The 24,687-nt window shown below is 42.7% G+C and overlaps 2 protein-coding genes across 2 annotated transcripts in view; one reads left to right on the top strand and one right to left on the bottom strand.

The window, feature by feature from the left end:
- Positions 1-22,203, bottom strand: part of TMEM17 (transmembrane protein 17) — a 111,695-nt gene extending 89,492 nt beyond the window's left edge. The window contains exon 1 of the mRNA XM_073596984.1: positions 21,928-22,203. Coding sequence (XP_073453085.1) covers positions 21,928-22,036 — 109 coding nt within the window. The 5' untranslated portion in view covers positions 22,037-22,203. The remainder of the gene's footprint in view (positions 1-21,927) is intronic.
- A 1,631-nt stretch (positions 22,204-23,834) lies between these two features.
- LOC141106311 (uncharacterized) overlaps positions 23,835-24,687 on the top strand; it is a 225,141-nt gene continuing 224,288 nt past the window's right edge. The window contains exon 1 of the mRNA XM_073596983.1: positions 23,835-23,957. The gene's annotated coding sequence lies outside the window, so the exon portion shown is untranslated. The remainder of the gene's footprint in view (positions 23,958-24,687) is intronic.

Here is a 24,687-nt window from a genome sequence, read left to right as displayed (position 1 = left end):
TATATATAGATATATATATATATATTTTTTTTAGATGTTCACGTCTCTGGCTGGGTTCACACTTGTGCGATGCGTGAACCAGCGTGATTCCTGTGCGGGTTTTCACATCGCACCTACATTGACATCTGCGCACCACTGCGGGTGTCAATGTAAAGTTAATGACACCCCCAGATCATTTCACAGATCGCAGTGCGAACTATGTAATGGTGCAGGAATCGGATCGCATGGGTGTTCACACCCATGCGATCCGATTCCAGTGCGGACCAAATAAAGGGTCCTGTACCATTTTGGTGCAAATGCAATATGATTTAGGGCCAGTTCCCACTGCTGCGGTGTCCGAGATCGGATGTGATTCGCACCGCAGTGCAAAATCACATCCGATCTCTGTGCGATGCGATTTCAGCCATACAGATAGTATTGCTAAATTTGCATTGCCCTCGGACCAAACTCTTACAGGACCCTTTTTTTGGTCCACAGCAGAATCGGATTGCATGGGTGTTCACACCCATGCGATTCGATTACTGTCCGAGTTTGCAGATCGCACTGCGATATGCGAACTGATTTGGGGGTGTTAACTTTTAGGCCCAGTTCACACTTGTGCGATGCCGGACATCGCACAGGCATCGCATGTTATTTGCAGCACACTGCCATTCACATTACATGCGATGTCTGTGCGGTGCGATATCAGCTGTACAGATAGTATGGCTGATATCGCACCGCATTCGGTGCAAACACGCACAGGACCCTTTTTTCTGTTCGGACCAGAATCGGATCGCATGTGTGTTCACACATATGCGATCCGATTCATGTCCGAACTGCCAGTTCGCAGTGCGATATGCAAGCTGATCTGGGGGTGTCCTTAACAATGTATTGACACTCCCCAGCGATTCGCATATGGCAGTGTGAACTGACATGCGAGTCGGTGCGATGCGGGAACCCGCAGTGGATTCGCAGTGTTCTCGCATCGCACCAGTTTATCAATTTTTATGTTTATCTATAATGAAATATATTTTATTTTAATTTATTAATAAATATTTATACTTGTATACTTTATTAAAATTATTTTTTTAATGATTATAAATGTATTTTGCATTTATATGAATGGTGTATAGCTGCATTACATATAAGCATTACATTCATTTACTATACACCATTCACATTTAAATAGGGACATGTATGATCTTTAAATATTGATAAAAACAATGTTTTTTTTTATAATTAGGTTAATGTATATTGTGTAGGGGGAATTTATCTTTATTTTTTTATTAATATGTTGGGGAATAATGTGTGCTGATTTGTGTTAAACTTTTGTATTTTATGGTTCCTCATACTGTAATCCCGCTATATCACACGAGATTACAGTGAGAGGAGCTGTTCTCAGGAGTTCCCGGCGTTTGTAGATCGCTCCTCAACTCAACATGAGAAGCGATCTACACACTTTCATAAACAGGCACTCAGAGGAGAGCGATCTCCTCTGAGAATGCCTGAGAACTGAAAAGCGGTATTTTACCGCACTTTCATAAAAGGACACCATAATAACTCACTTTTTTCACACTTTTTTTGCAATTCACAAAAAAAAAAAAAAAAAACACTACTAAAATAAAGTTATTTAATCAAAATGTGAGGTATTTTACTCATGAAACCATGTGGTATTTCATCTCATGACATAAATGGATACAGTGGAGAAGGATTAGAACCCCTTCAGTTTTTAGTGCTAATAAAGAGGTAAAATGAAACTAGAAATATGCCAACTCACAAGTCAGTGCGGTCCCTGCACAATCTGTATTAATACAAAACAAAAAAGATGACTAGGATACCAGTCAAAGGGAAGCTGCATTCACAGGACACACGTGATGTATCAAAAACAACCAAGTTGAATTAGGTAAATACAAAATATATTTATAAATGTCAAATATTAAATGAAAATATTTTTCATAAGCACACACATATATAAATACAGTTTACCACCAATAAAAAAAGACAGCTTTGTAATTGGGGAGATTTGCCTTCACTTGTGTCCCACAGCCAAAACAGGAAGTGAGAGGAAATCCCTACAAAATTAAAAGAATCCTTTGGGGCCCCCCAGGTCACCAGAATTAGTGTCACCATTGGAAGATTTCCTTTTCTGGGGACAAACCAACATTTGGGATTTTCTTTGACTTTCAATGATAATGGTAAACAGGACAAATAGACAGGGTAAATCTCCCTAACAGGGACACAGCAATTAAAACCTGACGAGGTGCTAATCCATCTCCACTTTATACTAAACGTATTGACAGATTGACAAATAAAAAAAAGGCAATAAAATGTGGTAAAATAGCACTTGCGGTAAATCAGTTTTGAAAGTGCACTTCACTAAGAATTTTGCAATAAATAACGAATGCAGTATTTGTACGATTGAGTGGTAATTACCGCATTTTTTCATGCGGTAATTTATCGCATTGAGCTCGTTGCTAAGGAGTTGGCCAGGAATGACTCATAAGCTGTCAGCAGGTTCCTTGCTGACAGCTGAATGTAAAAAAACATGCCGGGGAATAAAAATTATGAGAAAAAAAAAAAAAAACAGCGTAGGCAACTTCAGGGCCCCCAATGCAGGTCCATCGCCAATTACGATGCAAGCCGCCACACCCGAAAAAAGGAAAAAAAAACACTCCCACAGCCTGCCTGCTCTGCTGTCTGACAGTTCTTAAATAGGTAAGGGGTGGCACTGTTCCCTTGTCACCGACCCTGCATGCATTGGTTGGTGGTGTTACAAGGGGGTAGAGCCAGCAGGTGATGTCACCAGGCGGCCCCGCCTCTTACCTATTCGAGGAGTACTGTCAAAGGGCGGAGCAGGCAGACTGGGGCATTCATTGTGAGCAGAGCTTTTTTTTTTCTTTTTTTAGGTCCAGCGGTGGCAGCAGGCGACGTGATTGGCGATGGATCTACATCAGGGAACAGTTTTTACATTTTTTTTTAAATAAAGCAATTGTTAAAAACGTTTGCACTGTCTTTATGCACTTTTACACTTTTTTGGTGAATAGGTAGGGGTACTATGTACCCCATACTCATTCACTTTGGGTGGCGGGATCTGGGTGCTCGGATTTTGGCCCAATATGGATTTGGGGGGGGGGGGGCACACTGTTATTTTTTTTTTTAATTGCCGGCATGTCTATTGTATGCTTCTTTACCTTCAGTTTGTGAATTGGACTTAAAAGCTTACCGCATGATTTTTGAATAAAATTTAATCGGCACATTTTTCATTTATGGTAAATACCGCATAATTATTATAATTTTTTTTTTTTTTTTTTTTGTGAATTGGACTTTATTGTGTTATTGCATGCGGTAAACGTTAGTGAAATGACCCCCAATATGTCACGTGATTCAATTATCTCATGAGATATTCTTTAGTGAATTAAGCCCACTGTGAGGAAGCCTTTCTGTATGTGGAGGTCAAATTTCTTTTATTGCAAAAGTAAAGTGTCCCCCTTGTCATTTGTAATGACCTTAAAGTGGATGTAAACACAATACATGAAATTTGAGCTGGTCACATATATCTGCAGTGTTTTGTTATCTCTCTTCAAAGCACTATGTCCCCTAGCTGTCTCCTGTCCGCTTACTCTGTTATCAGCCTGATAACTCCTGACAAATTCTCTGACACATGAGATAAAATCAGCCGCCGGAGTTTTGTGTCAGGGAGGAAGCTATAAACACCTCTGAGAGTTTTTTCCTATGTGGAGAGGGGGTGTGTGCCTTTCCTTCAATCAGCTGTCTTGGCTGTATACCCAGGCTTCACTGCAATGTTGAACAGGAAGAGAAAATCTCCTAACAGAAGGTGCACTTTCTAAACAGTATATAAAGCTGAAGACAGCAGATATGTACGTAAAACCTATGTAGGGAAATTTGTTTCATCTGAGGCTGTTCACTTCACTGGGTATATGTGAGGGTTTATATCTACTTTAACTGCTTCAATACTGGGCACTTTTACTCCCTTCCTGCCCAGGCCAATTTTCAGCTTTCAGCGCTGTTACACTTTCAATGACAATTGCATGGTTATGCAAAGTTGTACCCAAATGAAATTTGTTATCATTTTTTTCTGACAGGTAGGGCTTTTTTTGGTGATATTCAATCGCCACTGGATTTTTATTTTTTGCTAAAAAAACAAAAAAAGACCGGAAAATAAAGAAAAGTTCATAGTTTCTGGTAGAAAATTTTGTAAATAAGTAAGTAATTTTTCTGCTTCACTGATGTGCACTGATGAGGCTGCACTGATGGGCACCGATAGGCTGCACTGATGAGACGGCACTGAAGGGCACTTACAAGGTGGCAATGATGAGGAGGCACAAATATGCAGCACTGATAGGTAGCACTAATGAGCACCGATAGGTGGCACTGATGAGCAGGCACTGATGGGCACTGAAAGGCATCACTTATGGTCACCGATTGGTATCACCGATGGGCACTGTTGGGGCTGCACTGATAATTAGGGACCTGATAATCAGTGCCCTGATTATCTGTGCAGGTCTACCCTGTGAGGAAATGCCGCTGATCATCTCTCCTCAGTTCACATGCTGTCAGTGTGAGGATAGGAAAGCCGATAACCGGATTGGACACAGCTAATCACATGGGTAAAGAGCGGCATCATTGGCTCTTTACTGAAATCAGGGATGTAACGTGTCCCCGGGATACAGTATGAGGCTGATCGCTGCGCTGCATGCCACCGCTGGTGTGCAAGTGTAGCGAGAGTGGGACGACATCATATAAAGTCGTCCCAAAACAATAGAACCACCCCGTAGCCGTCATTTCCCTATACAGCGAGCGGGAGGTGCTTAATGTGAATAACTGCACCAAATTCACTATATGAACCACCTATGTATTTATACAAATTTATACAAATACACAAAAAAAATTCACTTACAGCTAATATTTTCGCATAACCAAGATGCTTTATGCCTCTTATCAGTTTGGTTGCTCTTCTTTGCACTTTCTACAATTCTCCAATATCCTTTTTGTGTACTGGTACCCAAAACTGAACTATATATGTCAGATAAGGTTTTACTAATGATTTGTACAAGAGAACAATTATGTCTCTTTGGAGTCTATACCACTTTTAATAAAAGAAAGTATTTTGCCTTCTTTAGAAACTGCATCTTGGCATTGCATTCTATTATTGTGTCTATGATTTACCAGAATACCCAAAATTCTTATCACAGTGCTTTGCAAAAGTATTCGCCCCCCTTGGCTTTTTACCTATTTTGTTACATTACAGCCTTTAGTTCAATTTTTTTTAATCTGAATTATATGTGATGGATCAGAACACAATAGTCTAAGTTGGTGAAGTAAAATTCAAAAAATATATATATAAAACAATTTTTTAGAAATAAAAAAATGATAATTGGCATGCGCGTATGTATTTACCCCCTTTGTTATGAAGCCCATAAAAAGCTCTGGTGCAACCAATTACCTCCAAAAGTCACATAATTAGTGAAATGATGTCCACCTGTGTGCAATCTAAGTGTCACATGATCTGTCATTACATATACACACCTTTTTGAAAGGCCCCAGAGGCTGCAACACCTAAGCAAGAGGCACCACTAATCAAACACTGCCATGAAGACCAAGAAACTCTCCAAACAAGTAAGGGACAATGTTGATGAGAAGTACAAGTCAGGGTTAGGTTATAAAAAAATATCCATATCTTTGATGATCCCTAGGGAGCACCATCAAATCTATCATAACTAAATGGAAAGAACATGACACAACAGCAAACCTGCCAAGAGACAGCCGCACACCAAAACTCACGGACCGGGCAAAGAAGGCATTAATCAGAGAGGCACAGAGACCTAATGTAAACCCAGGAGGAGCTGCAGAGTTACACAGCAGAGACTGGAGTATCTGTACACAGGACGACAATAAGCTGTACGCTCCATAGAGTTGGGCTTTATGGCAGAGTGGCCAGAACAAAGCCATTACTTTCAGCAAAAAACAAAATAGCACGTTTTGAGGTTGCGAAAGGGCACGTGGGAGACTCCCAAAATGTATGGAGGAAGGTGCTCTGGTCTGATGAGACTAAAATTTAACTTTTTGGCAATCAAAGAAAACGCTATGTCTGGTGCAAACCCAACACATTACATCACCCAAAGAACACCATCCCCACAGTGAAACATGGTGATGGCGGCATCATGCTGTGGGGATGTTTTTCAGATGTCGGGACTGGGAAACTGGTCGGAGTTGAGGGAAAGATGGATGGTGCTAAATACAGGGATACTCTTAAGCAAAGCCCGTACCACTCTGTGTGATTTGAGGCTAGGACAGAGGTTCACTTTCCAGCAGGACAATGACCCCAAACACACTGCTAAAGCAACACTTGAGTGGTTTAAAGGGAAACATGTAAATGTGTTGGAATGGCCTAGTCAAATCCCAGACATCAATCCAATAGAAAATCTGTGGTCAGACTTAAAGATTGCTGTTCACAAGTGCAAACCATCCAACTTGAAGGAGCTGGAGCAGTTTTGCAAGGAGGAATGGGCAAAAATCCCAGTGGCAAGATGTGGCAGGCTCATAGAGACTTAGGTTGTATGTTGCATACATTTTTTGTAGCCCCAAACGCAAAACTTTACATTTATTGACATTAATCCCCATTTGCCATACAGTTGCCCAATCAAACAATGCATTAATGTAGAATTTTGGGCAAAACTACTCTTAGAAATGCTCACTCCACCTCCCAACACCCATTCTGACTATCTTGAGTAAAAAATATATCTGAATTTATTTTCGGACCACTCTGGCCCGGTCATGTGATCTGCTGTGTCAGCCAGTGCCAGCTGCAGGGGGAGGAGACAGCTCTCCAACAACAGCTGGTAATGCCTGGGAGCGGTGATGTCATCATAAGCTCATAGCGCATCCATTGTCGGTGCTCCCTCCTCCCCCTTGCAGCTGCACTGACTGACACAGGGGAGCCGGATCACATGACCAATGGCCTGAAAATAGGCAAATACATAGATCTTTCTTACGCAGGTTAGTCAGAATAGGTGTTAGGAGGGGGTAGAGAACATTGTTAAGAGTAGGAATAGATAGGTTTTGCATAGATTTCACTTTAAAGTCTGCTTGTAATTTGGAGACATTCTGTAAGGATATTATTCCACTACACAGCTTGGTGTCATCTGTGAACACAGAAATAGTACTTTCAATCCCAAACTTTATATCATTAATAAATAGATTAAAAAAAAGGGTCTCAACACAAAGCCTTTGGTTACACCATTAATAACCTTAGGCCATTCAGAATACTAATCAATCACTACTCTCCAAATACAGTCTTTTAGCCAATTTTCTATCCGTTTACAAACAAAATTTTCTGTTAAACACTTCAGGGAGGATTATCTAAAGGCAAACAGACTGTGCACTTTTCCCTAGAGATTAGTTAATGTGGGGAAGCTTCCCTTTGTAAGGAATACCCAATCAAGTGCAAGCAAAATGAAAAAAACAGCATTTACTTCATGTAAAACACTGGACTGACATTAAGTCGAAGGCCTTTTGTAAGTTAGTTGAAAGTAAGAGTCCTTCTTGTGTCAGCTCCCCATCCCCCAAGATTGTAAAAGGGAGATAATATCCACAGCACGTCTAATATGGTCAGGTCCTTGCCTCCCAGGTATAACCTGGTCCTTATGGATATAGAGATTAATAAAAGATGACAACCGATTCCACATCACTTTAGTCATCAGTTTAAGATCATTATTGATCAAGGAGATGGGAGATAGTTCTCTATAAAACTAGGATATTTCGGAGGTCTGGGCACCACCGAAATGTTGGCGGTATTCAAAGCCTGGCTCCATAGGCTCTCCCTTTTCTTAGAGCATCAAAAAACTGCTCTAAATGGGGGACTAGGAGGTCTTTAAACTTATGATAATAAAGGCCTCGGAAACCCATCAGGACCAGGCGCTGAACCACGACGTGTTTGAGCGCAATGGCTTTCAAAATTTCCCCTTCAGAAACAAGCGCTTCTAAAATATCACAATGCTCAGAGGAAAGGGTGGGAACAGGGAAATGAGCTAAGAAAGTAGAGACTTTGCCCTGACCGTCCTCTGATGGGGCCTTAGATAAAGAGGAGTAAAATGTCTAAAAGGCAGCCAGAGCCTTCTGTGGGTTCTTGCGAAAGTGTACCGCCCGGGCATCTGAGTTTGGGCATGGCATGACTCCAAGTACTAGGGGATAATTTATGTGCAAGCATTTTGTCCTTATGGACATAAATTCTGGCGGCATCTTATCTCACACTCCTCTCAGCCCTTGTGGTGAACACGAAGTTAAACTGAACTCTAGTAGACTAAATTTTATCCCGCAAGGTTGGGGTAGGGGTATGTTTACAAACCTTAATCAGGGATTGCAACTCCTGATCCAAATCAGAAATTTTTACTAGTCTCTCTTTTTTGCGCCTGCAAGTGATGCAAGTGAGATGCCTGCAAAAAGTTGCCTTATGGGCCGCCTAGGTCATAACAGGGGGGACTTCAGTATTAACATTGTGGCAGAAATAATCTAAGCTGGCCATCTTTAGATCCTCATACCAACAGGGATCACTTAGAAGCGATTCATTCAAATGCTACTGATGGCAGCCAGGAGTATAAAGCTGTAAGGAGAAGGAAACCAAGACCATCAAGTGGTCCGACCAAGCTGATTTCCGTATAGAAGCACATTTGAGGAAAGGAAAGGAAAGAATCTCTATAGCTGAAAGAAAAATGTGGTCTATTCTAGAATAGGTAGAAGGTGGGGCTGAATATTGTGTATAGTTCCTCATGATCAGTTATAATTCCCACCAGGCATCTACCAGGTTAAAGGATTGAAGAAGATTGGCTATTTGGGTGCTCCCCCTGGGGGGCCTTCGGAGGTGAGTATTAACAGGAATGGACCTATCAAGCCTCATGTCCAAGGCAATGTTAGAGTCACTTCCACAAATTACTGTACCCTCCAAAAGAGACGCCAGGACGCAAAACACCTTCATAAAAAAAAAAAAAAAATGAGGCTTGACCCTTTTTGGGGAGAAAGAAGAAATAAGAGAACACAGTTGTTCGCCCACTAAGCCTTTCACCAAAATATAGCGACCAGAGGGGTCCCTATGTTCAGCTATCAGGGAAAAGGAAATCCATTTGGCAAAGCAAATAGCCACTCCCCTGGTTCTGTCAGGGGCATTAGCTAAATAAAACACTAGAAATTGTTTACAGTTGCAATAATAAGTATGTGAACCCTTTTGGAATGATATGGATTTCTGCACAAATTGGTCATAAAATGTGATCTGATCTTCATCTAAGTCACAACAATAGACAATCACAGTCTGCTTAACTAATAACACACAAAGAATTAAATGTTACCATGTTTTTATTGAACACACCATGTAAACATTCACAGTGCAGGTGGAAAAAGTATGTGAACCCTTGGATTTAATAACTGGTTGAACCTCCTTTGGCAGCAATAACGTCAAACAAATGTGAACTAGGGGTTCACATACTTTTTCCACCTGCACTGTGAATGTTTACATGGTGTGTTCAATAAAAACATGGTAACATTTAATTCTTTGTGTGTTATTAGTTTAAACAGACTGCGATTGTCTATTGTTGTGACTTAGATAAAGATCAGATCACATTTTATGACCAATTTGTGCAGAAATTCATATCATTCCAAAAGAGTTCACATACTTTTTATTGCAACTGTATGTAAAAAGGCAGGATTGTAGGAAGCTATAAAATTAGTTTCATGGAGGAAAAGTATATCAGCCTGCAGGGTGTGATAGTATTGAAATGCCTTTCAGCTTTTAACAGGCAAATTAAAGCCCTGCTTATTGCGAGAAATAACACAACACAAGGGGATAGTGGGATTCGCCATATAGAGAGGGAAAGAGGAGATAGCCCACTTCTAGCTGTCTTCTTCATACCAGTCCCCAAGTCCAGCTAGGACCAAATCCTGAGGCAGGACTTCAAGAGCCATGCGTGCAAACAAGTTAGCAGAGACACCCTAGATCTGAAAAGAAGAGCAGAAGATAAGTAAATTAAAACAACAAACAGAAAACAAGAGAAACTTCAGAAGAAAAAGATGGGTCAGACACCACAAGAACGTGGGCCTGCCCCTCACACATTACCGTACACTAGGAAAACCTTGGGTGGGCAATTTGAGTCAAGGCTTAGGTCCATCTAAGCATTGGGTCAAGTGTGGAACACAGGCTATCTGAAGCCGTCAGCAGTCGGTCGATCCAAGGAGCAAAAAATTGGTTATACTAGAGAACAAAGGCACGGTCAGGAGGAATATCATCAAAACATTAGCCATAAGGAAAAACTGATGTAACACAGGAGCAGTTCATTTCTGCCGGTCGAATGCAATAGCATAATAGTAAACGAATGGTAGAGACGAACACATCAAAACAAAGTACAATGACGTTGAGTGCATAAAAAAAATGATAAAAGGCACCCAACCAGTGAGAGGCAGGAACTAAAGTGTTCAGAAACTCAAGGAGGATGAGAATTCTTCTCAGAGCAGGATGATGCTTTTTTCAAGATCAGAGAAAGGTTCGGTGCCGGAGAAATTAGTATGCTGATTAGAGTGCTGAGAGGAGTATCCATCAGTGATTTGGGATATGACGCCTAACTGCAACAACAGTTCCTCCCCTTCCGTGAAGGAAGAAAAAAAAGAGTAGGCTTTCTTATTAAAGGGGAAGAACACATGTAATGGAAAGGTCCAGTGATACCTAAACGCCCTGTGGGAGAGGACCTGGAGTAGGGGCTTCAAGGCTCTATGCCAGTGTTTTTCAACCAGGGTGCCTTGAAGTTCCTTCAGGGGTGCCTTTGCAAAATGCCTAAAAAATTGCAAAAAAAATTCAATTGTATAAAAACCAGCGGGTGAATCAAGCCTGCCTGGACAAAGCCACAGGTTTTCATTGTGCACCATTACAACCTTCCGGCCGCCGGTGTCCTAGCAACCAATGATGTAATTGGTTGATAAGGGGGATATCGAGCGGCTGCACATCATCTTTGTTTGTCCCACCCTTGCCCCTCTCCATCAGCACCGGGGTCACATTAGTTGACTGAAGGAGAGAAACTGTGGGAGATAAGAAACACTGTAATACTAGTTACCAGCATGCAAAGGTTTATTTACTTTGGAAGCATAAATCACCTCTAATGTTTAATGTCCTATGTGTATGGATATTGCTGCATTATGTAAAACAATTAATAGTTATGTTTACATTTTAGAAGGGGGTGTCTCACAATTGTGCATCATTTCAAAGGGTGCCTTGACTGAGAAAAGATTGAGAAACATTGATTTATGTCTCTGGATAGTAAAAGAAGACAGATTCACGAACACTTGGACCAGGAATCCCCTGATGGAAAGGGAGGCCGATTCACTTGATTTGTGCATAACTTGCTCCTCGACTCCAAAATAATGAGTCTTGACTAATATGTCCCTTGGCGGGCCATCTGGGCAGATCAGTTGGAGGGTCCTATGAACCCGGTCATTCAGCAGGCTGTGAAGAGAAAATGTCATACATGGTGCACCCAGTCAAATCTATTGGAAGCAGGGAATTTCCTCCCACAGGGAGAGGTACTCACAGGAGATGTGCTCTCTGCGTAGTGAGAGAGGGTTGCTGTGCTGTCCCTTCTGACCTCTGCTTCCCTGTCATGTGTCTGTGTAGAAGATGTGGCCGCCATCTTAGCTGCAGTGGAAGAAGACTGTGTGTCTGGAAGATGTCTCGAGTGGGATCGCCTTTCTATTTCCCCTGTAAACCAGGTGATCTGGGGTGTTTGCTGGACCCTCCCTATTAAGGAGTAGGTGGCCACATGAGCAAACCCCCCTAATAATCCTTGGCCATCATCACATTGCTTCTTTGATTGTGCTACACTATAGCCTCCAAGTCAAACATCAAGGATGACTATTTACACAAGGGGCTTTACAAGCTGCTGGCTTGTGGATAGTTGCAACTAAAAGATGCATGAGTGGTGCAATCTTCAAGTCCGGCGACCAATCTTTTTTTTTAGGTCATGGAGACACTTTGCTAATCCCAAAATAATACTCACAGTTTGGGTGTAATATTTCCGCCTCTGTCTGTTTTCGTAGTGAAGAATAACTTAAAAAATGTGATGCTGGCTGTTTCGATCTTGCTTGTGGGCATGTGAAGCCCACTTCCGGGATGCAGTGAATGCTGTTCATTCACAGCTTGTTCACATGCATGATCATTGTTTCCCCACTGAATCTTGGGAAGCCTGACACTAAGCTCCCAGGAGACAGTGTGGCGCCAGGGAAAGGCAATAAACACGCCTACTCCCATGGGAGGAGAGACAGGAAGTGCCACAATAAAGTACAATATAAAGGTAATTACAGCGATAAAACTGTTTTTCGTGTAGCATTTGAACATCTAAGCAATTAACTGAATGGGGGTAAGATTAAGTTAATAATTTGAGTGGAACCCCGCTTTAAATGCAATAAAAACCATTAAAAAAAATGTCTTTAAAAAAAAAAAAGTAATAATTCTCGATTCCCTTTCCCCATTGGGCGTAAGTAACGTTTGACGTCGCTTACGTCATCCAATGTTATGGAGCCGAGCGGGGGCCATCTTTCCCTCACTCAGCTCCATGTCTCAGAAGGGAGAGGACACTATTGGCTCCGCCGCTACCAACGGCTCCAGTAAGTGGCGGAGACAACTGCAGCGTGGCGGGAGGGCCCTCTCCCACCCCTGATAAAAGTGATCTCGCTGCGAATCTGCCGCAAAGACCACTTTTATCAGAAAGAGGACCGCCCGTCATTTAAGAATATACCGGGGTTATGGCAGCTATCTGCTGCCATAACCCTGGTATTCTATGTCAAAGTACCGACGTACTACGACGTTTGGCGGTCCGCAAGTAGTTAAAGTTCAAAGGAGCATGGAAGCAAAGTTGTTCCTAAGACCAGTTTCTGATCTAGTCTTGTTGTTTTCTTCTGAGGACCCAAATAGTGGTATCCTTTGATACCAGGCAGGGAGTGTTCTGCCTTCAGCAGGGAAATTCATTATTTTTTTGTCCCTGCTAGAGATGTGAAGGCCCGGAAAAAAAAATGAAAAATTTGGAAAAAAAACGTTTTTTTTCTTCCGTTTTTTTCCTGAAGGCTTTTTTGTTTTTTCCCAAAAATTGGAAAAATTGAAAAAAGAAAAGAAAATTGTGGAATATTTTATTTTAACATGATGAATAACATATTTTAAGACAGGGTGTTCAAATATTTTCCAAATCATTTCTAAAAAAAATGTATGATATCAGATTATTCTAATTTCTGTGCACTGAGTGAGGACAAACAAGTCTTAGGTAACAAACTGTACCCTTTTTGCAATGTTAAAAAGACAAAAAAGTGCTAATGTAGCATTTTTTCAATTTTTCTGAAAATTTCTGTCCCCCCCCCCCACAAAAAAAAAAAAAAATTAAAAAAAACAGGTTTTTTTCCGAGCTTCAAAATTCCTGGAAATTTTACATCTCTAGTCCCTGCAATATTAAATCTTTGGCCACTAGATAGAGCCTGGAATAAATCTACTGTTTTACAGAAGATAGAGACCGTTTAGCTTTAATAAAAGCTCCCATCATCCCTCATTCCGTGGAAAAGAATCAGGTGCATCCTGGGAGCTCAGACTGCATTTAAGAACTGAGGGAGAGGGAACCAGCACATGTTGTGGAATAAACATACATTCCCTACAGGCAGAATGGTAAGCATGGACTTATTGCCATCTGTAGCCTAGTCATTTCATTGCGTTTTGTACTGTCCCAAAGCACCCACACCCCCATGTTGAGGGCATGTGGCCTGGTATGGTTCAGGAGGGGCGCTCACCCGTCCCCACCCCCTTTTCTCCTTTTCTGACCTGCCGGGCTGCGTGCTCAGATAAAGGTCTGGAATGGATTTTGGGGGGACCCCACGCCGTTTTTTTTGGCGTAGGGGCTCCCCTTAAGTCCATACCGGACCGAAGGGCCTGGTATGGTCTTGGAGGGGAAACCCCATGTCGTTTTTTTATTTTTTTATTTGGCGTGGAGTTCCACCTTCAAAATCCTTAGAGCACAAGTTGCATCAGTTAAGATGATGATCCGACTTTGATCCTACTTCAATGATATTCAGTAGGCTGAAGTAGGATCAAAGTCGGACCAAAGTAGTGCAGGAACCTTTTTCAAAGTCAGACTGATTTGTGTCGGAACAGTTAAGACGGCTCTCAAAGGGAACCATTGATTTGCACGTCATGCGACATGAGCTCCCAATGTCGGAGCGTTTGTCACACAAGTGTGAACCCGGCCTCAGGCTCGATTCACACCTATGCAGGTTGCAGTTTGCATATTGCAGGTGCATTTTTGTGTTTTTCAATGCACGCTTTTAATCCATTGTAGTCTATGGAACCAAAAACAAGTCCCTGGCCCTTTCCATAAAATGCACAGATGTGAACTACATCCATAGGAAAGCATGTTAAATGGACTGTAGTATGTTTCTGCAAAACTGAAAATGCACTAAAAAATGCATAGGTGTGAACCAGGCCTGACAAGTCAGGAAAGCATAAATACCCCCAAATACCCCTTTTTGGAAAGTAGACATTCCAAGGTATTTAGTAAGAGGCATAGTCAGTTTTTTGAAGTTTTAATTTTTTTACGAAAAATTCTTTGCAAAATGAAGATTCTTTTTTTTTTTTTCACAAAATTGTCATATTAACAGGTTATTTCTCTCACATGGTATGTGCATACCACAAATTACACCCCAAAACACATTCTGCTACTCCTCCTAAGTATAGCAATACCACATGTGTGAGACTATTACACAGCCTGGCCACATACAGAGGTCCAACATTGAAGTAGCACCTGTAGGCATTCTAGGAGCATAAATTACACATCTCATTTCTCAACCACCTATTACAGTTTTGAAGGCCCTGGAGCACCAGGACAATGGAAACGCCCACAAAATGACCCCATTTTGGAATGCAAACACCCAAACGTATAATCTATGAGGCATAATGAGTCTTTTGAACATGTATTTTTTTCCACAAGTGCTTTGAAAATAAGGAAAGAAAGTGACCAGGCAGCAGGCAGGAATATTGTCCATAGTCAGTACAGGCAGGAATACTGTCCGTTTACAGTCTAGGGTCAGTGCATGTAGAGATATTGCCAGCAGTGCCAAAATATTGGTCCTGGTAGTAGCAGAAACATGGTCTATAGTACGGGTAGCAGGCCAGGAAAGAATGGGGATGGGGTAGAGGCTTCTCCCACCCAAATCTCTTTGAAGCCTCTGGACTCCAGACCCTAATCCGGGAATGAGAAAACTAAAAAAAATGTTTTCTTCATCCAGAAAAACAATTTTGGAGCCCTTCACATATGTGAGACCCCCTGTGTTATGAATCCCACTACTCCAGTAGCAGGGTAAAAGATCAGTCCAAGAGGCAGGCAAAAAATAGTGGTCAAACAGTCCAGGGTCAAATCCAGAGCACGCAGAGGCAGGTACAGTTTAGCGTTAGGCAGATGCGTGGTCGTATAGCAGGCCAGGGTCAGTTTCGGAGAAGGCAGCGGTATGTACAGTTTAGTGCAGTGGCAAGGGGTGTGGAGGTAAATGACAATTACGTTTACCATACTTCCTGTCAGGTCACCTGAGTCCAGGTGACAGATGCACCCCCGTTGGGGTCTGGAGTGCACCGCAAGGTAGTGGACTCTACGGCTGACTGCTGCGGATGGAGCTCTAGGATATACAGGAGAGCAGGCACTCTGTAGTATCTACACGGATGACACTGGGAACTAGAGCATGAGATTTCCCAGGGCATGGAATCTAAGAGCCAGCGGGTGTTCACCAGAAGCCCCTAGTGGTGGGGATGGATTTAGCTGCAGTCTGGCTCCAGGTCGCGACCCCTAGGGCCTCCCAGCTCACGCTCATGGTAGACTACAGGGAGGTAGAGTGGAAGTAGCAGACTACAAAGGATAGTCAGGAGATAGCCAAAGGTCGGGGCAACAAGCAGGTAAGGATAATCAAGAGATAGCCAAAGGTTGGGGTAACAAGCAGTCAAGCCAAGATCGGTAGCTGGAATCAGACGTAGAAGACACAGCAAGTCGCACACCAAAGCTAAACATACAATATTGAACAGCAGAGCTGGCTTGCAGTGCACAGGTTAATATAGAGTTCCCTGATAGGGGCTGGGGTGGAGCCATGCTTTGAGGAGAGTGGCTGGCCTCTTAAGCAGAACACATGGAGAGGTAAGCTGACCAACAAACATTACCGCATACCCACGACACTTCCTTAATAATGTAGAGAAGTATGGTAACGGTGGAAACAGTCACCTATACAGAGGCCTTGTTGGGAAGGACATTGGGGACAATAATACACACTGTCTCTTCTAACTCCTCCTCTAGAGCACACCCGGCATTTCTTTTGATGTCTTTGACGCGATTTTCTCAGGAAAGTGGCGTTCGTGGAGTCTGCTCACTGAATCAGAGCAATTATTTTCTGGTGGACCTTTAGGGTACAAAAGGGCGGGGATAATTTACTGTTGGTAATGAAGATAGGATACGGGGGTCTCGGTAGATTTTTGGTAAATAACATAAGTGTTATACATGGCCAAACTGAAAAAATAAATTGAGACTTTTTTGTACCAATGGTGGGATTTTCTTGTTTGAAGGTAGATTTCGATCATCTGATCATTAAAGTCCACTCCCCCATGAACAAATTATAGTCATGGACACAAGCTGGTTTGTGGATTGGGTAAACAAGCTCCCAGACAACTTTTTCGCTAGCTCCAATGTACTCAGGGGGATGCAGTTGGGTGTCCTTCCCTTCGTACACCAGGAAGGCATGGATGTACCTGCGGCTCGGTCACAGAGTTTGTAGAGTTTAATCCCATATCTGCCCCTTTTGCTAGGGATAAACTGTTTGAAGCCCAGCCTGCCTGTGAATTTGACAAGGGACTCATCGACTGAGATACTTTGGTCGGGGGGTATATAACTGGGGGAATTTTTCAAAGAAAAAAAAACTTAGAAGTGGCCAAATTTTAAATAATTTGTCATAAGCTGGGTCATTTCGGGGAGGGCACAGGGTGTTATCATTATAATGGAGGAACCACATAATCATTAGGTATCTTGACCTTGGCATAAGAGATGAGAAGATTGGCATGTGGTGGATGGGGTTGGTGGACCAGTAGGAGTATAATTAGTTTTTTTTTTTTGTGAGTCCCATATTAAATGTTAGGTCTAAAAACATTTTAAATACCTCCATGGTAAGTTCTCTCCACTCAAAGGGACGGGCGTAACTAGAACCAGGATTGCTTGCTATGAACTGCTGTGCATAGAAGTTGCACTGGGCCACGATGGACGATAGTAGGTCTTCAGAAAAAAAAAAAAAATTTAAATCAAGAAGGGCAAAATTATCGGTGAACACCTGGCTGGGTGGTGAAAGGGAGGATGTTTGCTGCTCCGGAATAAGGGGGAAGCCACAGAGGGTTTTGAAGGGCATGGGGAAGGCATGGGCCCTAACCCTTTGGGGCTGAGATGACACCCCACTAGTGCTTGGCCTTTGTTGCCGTGGTACCCTCATGGATGACACTGCGCTAGAGGTAGATGGCACTGAGCTGCTGGTTGATGCCACTGCTCTACTTGTAGTAGGCTGCTGCTCCATGCCAGAACACCTTCTTTTCATGGGAACACATTCCTCTTCCCCTGATTCTGTAGCAGACCCACTGCTTAAAATGGGTTCATATGCTGAGTCAGAATCAAACTCAGACTCCGAGAGCTTCCCGCTGCTCTCGTCGCTCAGGCTAAGAAGCTGGTATGCCTGCTCACTGGAAAAATATTTTGTCGCCATATTGGTAACTGTGGCTGTGGTGCGATAGGGACACTAGGACGATGATTAGGATGCACTGTTGGGTGCTGATGAGGGTGCAGTGATGTGCACTAATGCACTGCAGCTGCACCGATTAGCTGGCACTGATGAGGATACAATGATAGGGTGGCACTGATGAGCACTCACTTATGGGCACTGATGTGCACTATTGGGCACTGTAGTGGCACTAATAAGCACTGTAGTGGCACTGATGGCACAGAGGAGCATTGTAGTGGCACTGATGGGCACAGGGGGCACTAATGGGCATTCTAATGGCACTGATGTGGCATTGGTGGCACAGATGAGGTTCTGTAGAGGCACTGTAGGGCACTGATGTAGCACTGTAGGGCACAAATGTAGCACTGTTGAGCACTTGCTTGGCACAGTAAAATAGCAAAAACTCACGTTTCGGCACACAACCTCTCTCTCCTCTCCACACACGCTGTATCAGTGTGAGGAGAGAGTTGAACCCCTGGATGACCCTGCATTGTTTACACTGTGATTGCTCCGTCCAATCACGTGGTAAAGAGCCACTGTCCTTGGCCCTTTACTGTGATCCTTGACGTGCCGGATCCCCGTGAACCCAGCGAGCACAGAAGTCCTGTGTGCGCGCCCCAGGGGGGCATGCGGGAGTGCAATTCTGGGAGGACATCATAGTACGCCCTCCCAGAGTTACCGAGCCGCGCTGTATCGGTTAAACTAGAAGTGGGAGGGTCTTAAAGTAACAGTGTTTGGAGTGGACAACACAGAGTGCTGGGGTCAGGAGTAAGTAATGCACAGAGTGCAGGGGTCAGGCGTAAGTAATGTACAGAGTGCAGGGGTCAGGAGCAGGTAATGCACAGAGAGCAGGGGTCAGGAGCAGGTAATGTACAGAGAGCAGGGGTAAGGAGCAAGTAACACAGAGCGCAGGAGTAAGTAATGCACAGAATGCAGGGGTCGGGAGTAAGTAATGCACAGAGTGCAGAGGTCAGAAGTAATTCAGAAATTGCAGGGGTCAGAAGTAGGTAATGCACAGAGAGCAGGGATCAGGGGCAAGTAACACACAGAGTGCAGGGGTCAGGAATAAGTACTGCAGAGAGTGCAGGGGTCAGGAGTGATGCAGAGAGTGCAGGGGGCAGGAGTAAGTAATGCACAGATTGCAGGGGCCAGAAGTAGGTAATGTACAGAGTGCAGGAGTCAGAAGTAGGTACTGTACAGAGTGCAGGAGTGAGAAGTAACGCAAATGGTGCATGGGACAGGAATAAGTAACGCACAGGCCACTATACAGAATACAGCCAAAAATTCCCCCCTCCAGCCAGTATGAATGCCTTTGCAGGCCATGCAAGGCTGAGTTAGCCCCCACAGGTGTTCTGTGCAGTCCTATTCATGTCTACTGGGGCACAACAGCTGCACGGACACAGATGTTGTGTCCCTTTATGACACCCATGGGGGGGGAGGGGTGGATGCATGTAACTGAACATACCCAGGGTGCTTCAAGGCTGTGCACCCACACAGATGTCACATTGGGAACAGCAGCTGTGCTTGTGTAATTGCTGCATCCCAATTGTCAGTGAAATAAATGTTGTACATTGGAATAACGTTTAAACTAAATATTATCATCCGAGGGTGGTAACGGATTCCCTCTATTATTCCATATATGTATTACCTTGTCTATTCCTATAGTTAGCTAGTCTATTAAAACTCTGATCACATGTTACTGTTGATATTACAATAATATAAGGTTAGCTATGAAAAACTAACACACTGCTTAATAAAACGTCTTATTAATTTCCCAAGGAAATAGGAAAATGCTAACATGAAAATACTAAAGGAAGATATTACAAATCATATAAAAACAAGAAACATCAATTATACTTATCGCAGGCTGTCCTATAGATACGGTATCATCAGCTGGGCTCGAGATGGTAACTGAGAGAGCCAAGAGGCTCAAAAATGGCAGAGAGAGAGCTCTCTGACTCGTTCAGTCCTTTTTATACTTCAATCATACACCATTCAGACCCAACCCCATTGCCGGCCCATCTAGAACTTTGACGAATCAACATATTTACGGGCAAGTCCTCCTCAATATAACTGTCCGTCCTGCTGTATTGGCCTCTAGGGGCAGCATTTTCCATATATCATGTCTATATGTCTTGGGTCAATCTTCAATATCTGTTGATTCTTTGATCTTTGTAACCCGCCTTCATCAATCATCTTGGCTGCCATGGTCCTCTTTGAAGCTCGCTTGCATAGCGTTATCACAACAGATGACCAGGAGCCAAGCTTTTGTTCAGCCTTGCATAATCTGATATGTTACAAAGCTTTGATGTGCAACTTGTTACATCACAAACAGCCCCCAAGAATGTGAAGGTCTGGTATAACCATTGTTCATATTTCAAACACCTCTTGTATCATGAACTAAAACATGTTGCCTTCCAACAGTCAGCAAAGAGACTGTCTACAAGGGATGCACAGAACACCTATGCATTCATGTGCTAGTAAAATACAGCCCTGCGTGGGGTACAGATCAATATTGCCCCGCCTCCTCCTCCCCTCCTGCCAGCTGTCACCAGGCCCAGACTGGCCCGGTCATATATACTAATAAAAGCTGGCTAATGTGAGAGCACAGCTGGCTCTGCTCTCACATTATACGTCTTGTCTACACAACTTCCTATATAGTAGTAAAATACATTTTAGGCTAAATTTATAAATAAAGATTGTTTACTTGCAAAATTTTAAAACAGAAGCTAAGAAAAACATTAATTTTTAGTATTGTTTTCCTTTATATAGCAAACAATTAAGAAACCCAGTGGTGATCAAATACCACCAAAAGAAAGCTCTATTTGTATGAAAAAATGATAAATAAATATGTTTCATTTGCATATAGTGTTGCATGACCAAGCAATTACCAGTTAAAGTAGCGCAGTGCTGAATAGCAAAATATAATGCACTAGTCACGAAGGGGATAAAACCCGGGAGTCAAGTGATTACATAGTATAGTTACATAGTAGGTGAGGTTGAAAAAAGACACAAGTCCAACCTATGTGTGTGATTATATGTCAGTATTACATTGTATATCCCTGTATGTTGCGGTCGTTCAGGTGCTTATCTAATAGTTTCTTGAAACTATCGATGCTCTCAGCTGAGACCTGGTTAAAGTGGAACTTCAGTCATTTTTTCAACTTTTCATCCATTAAATCTTCTGCCCTTGTTGTTGAAACTTTGGATATTTAAACATTTTTTTTTCTGCCAGTAAATACCTTATACAGCCAACTTCCTATTTCTTGTCTGGTAAAAAGCCTAGGCTTATGACATCATTCACAGCTCTCTCTCTCACTCTCGTGGGAGTTTGCCAGGAAGGGGGGGGGGGGGTAGAGTCATAAGAGAAGAGGGCCAATGAGTGCTACAGAGCTGGAGGTGTGCCTATGTGTGTCTGTGTAAAGCCAGGAAGTGAACAGGCAGTAGCTTCAGCTGCCCACAATTAAAATGGATGCCGCCAGACTCAGTGGAGGGAGATTTCTGCAGAATATTTGGCAAGTACAGAATCACAGTATATATAAAATAATATGCAAAATAGTTGGAGGGAAGCTTCAGAATGGCAAAGATGTTTTTATTACAAATTATGTGAGCAGACTGCAGTACCGCTTTAAAGAGAAAGTAACCCTGCAAAGTAAAGGCATAATGTGCTACTATGTATCGCATACTAGCACATTATGTGACACCTGCAAACGAAGCCCAAGCCATCCCCGCTGCAGGCCGCATCCATCTTCAGCTGTCTCCCTTCCGGGGGGTGCGGACTCTGGCTGTGTGACTGGCCGAAACCACGTGACGTCATGCACGGAGCCACCGGTCACGCAACATGCTCCTGAAGAAACGGCACGGGAAGCCATTCCTTCAGAGCGCATGCGACGATGACATCATCAGTGCAGTATACAGTAAATATCTCATAAATGGCCCATGTTTAGGAGATATTTACATTACCTATAGGTAAGCCTTATTCTAGGCTTGTCTATAGGTACAAGATACACAAGGAGGTTTACAACCTCTTTAAGACTAACAACTGTTAGGTTTTGTTTATAATTGACAACAGCATCTGCAGTTCTAAAAGAAATGATGTTACACAAAGCAATGATCATTGTTCCTCACCACAAGCCTCTGTCAGTTCACCCTTTTGTGACATGGTCCTCCTAACATCAATAAATATATTTCGTGTCGCGGAATTCAGCTGTCGCCTAACCAGACCGGGGAGCGCCATCTGGAACTCAAAATACAGGCCCGTTTTCTACATGCATCGCCATGGAAACCGACGCGGTAATCACTGCGCATGCGCGCATTTCCATTTAGCCGAGAGGTGAAGTTGTTGGGAAAAAAGCAGGCGTGGCCTGCATGAGAGAAATCTCATGTACACAGAACGTGTGGGTAAATCTAAGTGAGGTCAGATAAGGGACGTAGAGAAGCTACTATTGGTAGTATCCCGGCACGTGGGATGTGAACGTACGTAGCACGCAGGTCCCGGAAAAAGATATTGGAACGCACAGCTCGTAGGCGCTGTTGAAACGCACTACCCGGAAGAAAATCAGGCTTGCAGGAAGTACTGAGTACGTTCTTTTCTCGAAGAGTATAGAGCGGAGACGCGAGGGAAGTTGTTGGAGGTAAATATATGGAAGCGATAAAATGTGAATTGCAAGCTTAGGTTCTTGGTGTCACGTTAGACAGTTTTCCTGGAGTTGTCGGCTGCACCCATAGTGAACATTTAGTTTTTAAAGAGATGACAGATTCTCTATTTTAGTTTATGGGATGGATAAACAAACTAGTCAGTGTGCGGGGGGGGGGGGGGGGAGGGGGAGGGGGATTGAACTAACACTTCTAACCAGAAGTGTTAAACTACTTAAAGCGACCCTGCTACAAAAATTAAACTGGCCAAAAGCTGTGCCACCTGAAAAAGATTGTAAATACTTAAATGTTCTGTGTAGCACTTAATTTAGTATTATTTGTTGTTCATTTTCTCTATTTCTTTTTCACAGGCCGTAACACTGCACCAGAGTGAGATCAAAGAAGACAAACTGTGAAAGTATGAAAATATTGTTGGTGTACCTACATTTGCAGAACACGCTCTCTGTGGTGCAGTGTTAAAAATTATTTACATTCATAAACTAACAGCATTACATTCCCACACTGATGCATTGCTTTCTTTTCACTTAGTGCCAATCACAACTAAACCGAGAGCTGCTGCACATTAAACCGCAGCGGTCCTTTCCAGCTGCAGTGAGCCAGCAGTAAAGGGTGAGGTGGCGCACCATTCAGTGCATCACGCAGCTCACTTTTTTATTCTATCTTATTTTACACTCCACCTATTTGATGTGTACAAAAGCGACAATAAAGCCCCATACACACTATCAGATTTTCTGCAGATTTTTGTCTTCAGATTTACCAAAACCATATAATATGAGGTCAAACCTTAAGAGTTTCAATTTGCGTGCAATCAAGGAGGCTCGTGCACCACATGGTTTTGGTAAATCTGAAGACAAAAATCTACAGAAAATCTAATAGTGTGTATGGGGTCTAAGCCTAGGTTAACACTGACAGTGGGATTTCATTCCTAAAGTCGCCAAAAGTAGTACAGAAACTACTTTTGGAAAGCGGTGTGGCGCTGCACCGATTCGGATGGTGCCATTGCCGGCAGTTTCTGACGATTTGCCAAATCACATCAATGTGAACCTAGGCTTCATGTCATTGCACAGCAGCATGGTATGCTGCACCATGACATGGGATCCTGTCCTAGTGCACTGCAAAAAACTATAGGATGTCTGCATTTTATTGCAGATCGCTGCAGTGCAGCTCCGGGCTGCATTTCATTGTGAACAGAATTCACAGAAAACAGTGCGGAAAAATGCCAGTCACCACACTAGTATGAATTGGACCTTTCTGGCCAGTGCAGAGTTCCCCTGATTTGTTATTATATACATTTCTAAAATATCAAATGCATGCACCATAAGATAAATAGAATTTTTTTTTTTGTAAATTGACATTAGGCCTGGTTTACACCTTTGCAGGTTGCATATTCCAGGTGCATTTTGCGTTTTTCAATATACATTTTTGGTCTGTTAACCGGTTCCTGATTGGCTCACGCACATTTACTGCAGCAGAATGGCTCTCCTGGGTGAAACCCTGTACAGGTACGTCCTACCCTTTTTCGCCCACTAGAGGGTGCGTGCCCGCTGCATGTGGCTGGCGGGCATTATCGCCGCCGATCACGAGCGCCAACACGGGGATGTGTGTGTAAACACACACATCCCTATGCTGTCAGAGGAGAGGAGCCATATAGTTTGTTCCTACTAAGTAAGAAAAATGATATGTCTCCTCTTCTAGTCACTCCCATCCCCACACATTTAGAACACCCTGATGGAACACACAATTAACCCCTTGATCACCCCCTAGTGTTAACCCCTTCCCTACCAGTGACATTTTCACAGTAATCAGTGCATTTTTATAGCACTGGTCGCTGTATAATTGTCAGTGGTCCCAAAAAAGTGTCAAAAGTGTCCGATCTGTCTGTTGCAATGTTGCAGTACCGCTAAAAATCGCAGATCACCGCCATTACTAGTAAAAAAATAAATAATAAAAATGCCATAAATCTTTCCCATAGTTTGTAAATGCTATAACTTTTGCGCAAACCAATCAATATACGCTTATTGCGATTTTATAATTTTTTTTTTTTTTTTTTTTTACCAAAAATATGTAGTAGAATATATATTGGCCTAAACTGATGAAGAAATGTGTTTTTTGTTTTTTTTTTTTTTTTTGTTTTGTTTTTTTTAATTGGGGATATTTATTATAGCAAAAAGTAAATAATACTGTTTTTATTTTTAAATTGTTGCTCCTTTTTTTTTTTTGTTTTTTTTTTGT

This window comes from Aquarana catesbeiana, linkage group LG08, assembly GCF_042186555.1.
Source record: "Aquarana catesbeiana isolate 2022-GZ linkage group LG08, ASM4218655v1, whole genome shotgun sequence".
Taxonomy (NCBI): Eukaryota; Metazoa; Chordata; class Amphibia; order Anura; family Ranidae; genus Aquarana; species Aquarana catesbeiana.
The sequence above is the reverse complement of the archived record's forward strand: the minus strand, read 5'-3'. Positions and strand labels throughout refer to the sequence as shown.